The 4,738-nt window shown below is 30.8% G+C and overlaps 1 protein-coding gene across 1 annotated transcript in view; it reads right to left on the reverse strand.

Annotated features, from left to right (window-relative positions):
• LOC137625905 (uncharacterized) overlaps window positions 1-2,944 on the reverse strand; it is a 95,907-nt gene extending 92,963 nt beyond the window's left edge. Inside the window, exons 1-2 of the mRNA XM_068356925.1 lie at window positions 2,857-2,944; window positions 1-273 (exon numbers count right to left, since the gene is read on the reverse strand). The exon at window positions 1-273 is cut by the window's left edge and continues 258 nt beyond it. Of these exons, the coding sequence (XP_068213026.1) occupies window positions 1-273; window positions 2,857-2,944 (361 nt within the window). The remainder of the gene's footprint in view (window positions 274-2,856) is intronic.
• Window positions 2,945-4,738: the final 1,794 nt, after the last annotated feature.

The raw sequence follows: 4,738 nt of genomic DNA on the forward strand, positions 1-4,738 counted from the left end.
AAGGACCACTGAATACTTCTCGTAACGTATGTGAAAGAAAATCTTCTAGGGATTTCATATAGTTTTTTTCATTTAATGATGATGATTCTAGATTTAGATTTACTGTTTTCATCCTTTCAGCCAAAGGAATTACATGAAGCGCTGGTTGAATGATCTGGGTGGAAATGATGGCTTCAATACATGTCAATTTTAACAACTGGTTCTTTAGTAAGAAAAGAAGCACTCTCCAAGCTACCGGATGGATGCGATTCATCTCCAAATGAACCTTTACACCTGGAATAGAGAAAGTATTTAATCACGGAAATAATTTATAATTCAAATGCTTTGTAATTTGCTATCAAGAAGGAAGCAACTTGATTTAAAGTTGATATTCAATTGAAATAAGCCAACAAGGCATTCACTTTAATAGCTACGACCCCAGAACAGTTATAATTAAGAATAAGTATAGACTTGAATCTACCTAAACAAGTGTATATTTGAATCAATATAATTTTCATTGTCTGTCTGTGTATATTTTTTCCACGCTTATTTTAGTTATTCCTGTTATTCCTTTTTTTCATTATTCATCCGTTATTCCCCGAGTATTGCTCACCACAATTTTCTTTTGAATTGCACTTTGTTCCTTTCCAATACCCTCACTGACTTCGATGTTTGCAATATGCCCTACAGCGATGAGGTGAAATGACTTCTTCCCATCTATTGTCTAGCACTTTAAAAAGTGACCTTGATAACCCTCAGGATATGGCATGTGCAATGGAGATAACATCATGAAGGACCCCACTTGTTAGACGTCCTCATGTCACAGGTCCCTTCAGGTGATTTCCAACAAAATATGCTACCTATAATGCACAAACTGCTCCGAGGGTCTAACGGAAGAGGTGTTGCTGGTGTGCGTCAAATGGGACTCAGAAGCATACCACTTGCTTAACCACTATCTGTTAGGTGCATCTGTGCAAGGAGACCTATTTCTGTAAGTATCACTGTAGTAGGTGTCATACATAAGTATACTGCGGTATTGTGAATGTTTAACCAGCTTTTTATGTGTACACATATTTGCAATGAAAACCACAAATGCTTAGAGAAAAATAATTTGCATTAACATCCTGACTTCAGAAGAGTTCATGACTGAATTTGTCAGCAATAGTTGATGCTGTCCAATGTTGATTTTCATATTCTTTCTAAAATGAAATCTATGGTAATGTAGGGGAAACTGCTTAGCTCAACAGTAGACTTATTGTATAGTTCAGTGGGAGAAGGAGGACCTTTTTTTCAGTATGTTAAACACCCATGTAATATATATATATATATATATATATGTATACATACATATATGTATATATACATATATATATATATATATATATCGATCTATCTATCTATCTATGTATACTTTTATATACTGTATATATGTGTATATGTATGTATGTATATATATATATATATATATACATATATTTACATATATATATATATATATATATATAAATATATATATCTATCTATCTATCGATCTATCTATCTATCTATATATACTTTTATATATACTGTATATATGTGTATATGTATGTATATATATATATAATATATATATATATATATATATATAAATATATATATATATATATATATATGTATATATATAAATATATATATATATATATATATATAGATATATATATATATATCTATATATATATATATATATATATAGATATATATATATATATCTATATATATATAAATATATATATATATATATATATATAAATATAATATATATATATATAAGTATAAATATGTATATATATATATATATATAAATATAAACATATATATATATATATATATATAATATATATATATATATATATATATATATATATATATATATATATATATATTTATATATATATACACATATATATATATATATATTATATACACACATATATATATATATATATACATATATACGTAATGTACACTTTTTTTTCTCGAGTAAAGCATATTTCTATGAATAAAGCAATATGCTTCATAGCGGTCTATTTGGTTGAATATATACAAAACCTTATTATCTTTTGTCAGTTTATTAGGAAAGAGTTGAAGGAATAGTAGTGGAAGTTCATGTTTTGCTTTATCTAGTGAATTATCTCATAGTACAATTTCTTGAGATCAACTCTCTAATCAGCATTTGGTGTTTTAAAAGGGAAGTATGTGGAAGAGCGGGATACCAAATAAATGGTTCTCAGAAAAAGATGCAACTAGAGATTTTGACGAGAATGAAGTCTTATGTCGATACAGTGAAGCCATTGTTTGTAATAAAAACTAACTCTGTGAAAAGTTTTAAAATGCAATATGCTTCTGCATAAACCTAGAAAATGTTTGATAGAAATAATCGAAAGAGATTTTATAGATGGTATTCAGATTGATTGGTATAGAAAATAGTATGTTGTTGAGTAGGAGAGGAGCACGTGCGAAAACAAGTAGGTAGGAGAGTGACTGAGGTTGTTTAAAATTTTTTTGCATGGTATGATGTGAGGGGTACGAGAGAAGACAGTGGATATTTGTACAAAGCTGTGGGATAAAGATATTAGAAGTATATGAACTTTGTAGTATGGTTAATGTTTTAAAATGGTACCATAGAAGCTACTACCAGAGTTTAAGATTACTTGTAAGAGGAGAAAGTTGAAAAAGGTAAATTGAAACCAAGAGATATATAAATTAATGTTAATAAGAAAAATGAAATAGTAAAAGCGGTAAATGTAATGAAGGATAGTATAATGAGAGAAAAAAAGTTCATATGATAGGTGGAGAAAGATAGATAGCATGGTATTTAGAAAAAAACGTTTAAGAAACTTGAACAGTCTGTGGAGGCAAAGCCATAAAGGAATGCAGGGAATGTTGGACCAGCTTTTGGATTTTGTAAGTGAGCCATGAAGGCCATTTGTGAGTGAATTAAAAACAGGTTGATGATGCTAATGAGTCAGATTGTTTGCGTGGTAGTCCTTCATATGATTCAAGAAGAATTTACCTGGTAAGAAGCATGGGGATGAAAAAATGTAGATTAAATTATTAGTTTAGCTAAGATGAAAGTCTCTCAGATAATTTTGAGGAAAATATTATATTAGTGAGAAGCTTTTGGGATTAGGAATCAATAGAAGGAAAGAAGAGAGAACTACCATGAAAGAGTAGGAAAGCATAGTGCAAAACCCTCACTGGAAAGGAAAAACATCTATATGCATTAAGTAAAAGTATGTAGGCAAAATTGGCATGAGTAGTGCAATGTTTGTGAGGGTTGAGGATTGATAAGAGGGATTTTAACATGCGCTTGACGAACTTGCTTAATAGGTGTGTGAAGGGAAAATAGTGTGGAGTTTAATGCACAGAGAGGTTCCTCCTCTATTCAGAAGTCATGGTGAAGATGGGTTGATTTCCATTCTAAGTACAAAAATACCTGAATTCGACAGGTATAAGTACAGAAGAATTGTCATTGACTTTTATCTTTCTTCGTGGCCAAGTGGCTTAGTCACTGTCTATACAAGCTTGCCGACCAGGGTTCGATTCCCGGTCGGAGCCAAGCTCTTGTCTTTGTGTGATTTCGCCTGGGGCTCTGATCCCGAGGTCGTTAAGAGAATCCAGACATTAATGTATCAAAAATATATATGGCTTATTTGAATATGAAAAACACGTAAAAATGTGCAAAATTTATCATTAATTGAATGCCAAGTAACAAACTACCAATTAGCTACGATGGTGAAGATGGGTTGATTTCAATTCTAAGTACAAAAATACCTGAATTCGACAGGTATAAGTACAGAAGAATTGTCATTGACTTTTATCTTTCTTCGTGGCCAAGTGGCTTAGTCACTGTCTATACAAGCTTGCCGACCAGGGTTCGATTCCCGGCCGGAGCCAAGCTCTTGTCTTTGTGTGATTTCGCCTGGGGCTCTGATCCCGAGGTCGTTAAGAGAATCCAGACATTAATGTATCAAAAATATATATGGCTTATTTGAATATGAAAAACACGTAAAAATGTGCAAAATTTATCATTAATTGAATGCCAAGTAACAAACTACCAATTAGCTACGATGGTGAAGATGGGTTGATTTCAATTCTAAGTACAAAAATACCTGAATTCGACAGGTATAAGTACAGAAGAATTGTCATTGACTTTTATCTTTCTTCGTGGCCAAGTGGCTTAGTCACTGTCTATACAAGCTTGCCGACCAGGGTTCGATTCCCGGCCGGAGCCAAGCTCTTGTCTTTGTGTGATTTCGCCTGGGGCTCTGATCCCGAGGTCGTTAAGAGAATCCAGACATTAATGTATCAAAAATATATATGGCTTATTTGAATATATATATATATATATATACACACACACATATATATGAGAGTTAACATGTGTAAACTTTATCTATCTATCTATCTATCTATCTATATCTATCTATCTATCTATCTATCTATATATATATATATTTATATATATATATATATATATATGTGTGTGTGTGTATATATATATATATATATATACATATATATATATGTGTGTATATATATATATATATATATATTTGTGTATATATGTATATATATATATATATATGTGTGTGTGTGTGTGTGTGTTACGCATAATGTGGATAATTGCCTAATGTGAACATTAGATACAAAAATTGCCTAATCTCCATATTAGGCAATTGTTTGCCCATTGTTGACAATATGCAAATTACTTGCTTAA

Source organism: Palaemon carinicauda, chromosome 1 (assembly GCF_036898095.1).
Source record: "Palaemon carinicauda isolate YSFRI2023 chromosome 1, ASM3689809v2, whole genome shotgun sequence".
Classification (NCBI taxonomy): Eukaryota; Metazoa; Arthropoda; class Malacostraca; order Decapoda; family Palaemonidae; genus Palaemon; species Palaemon carinicauda.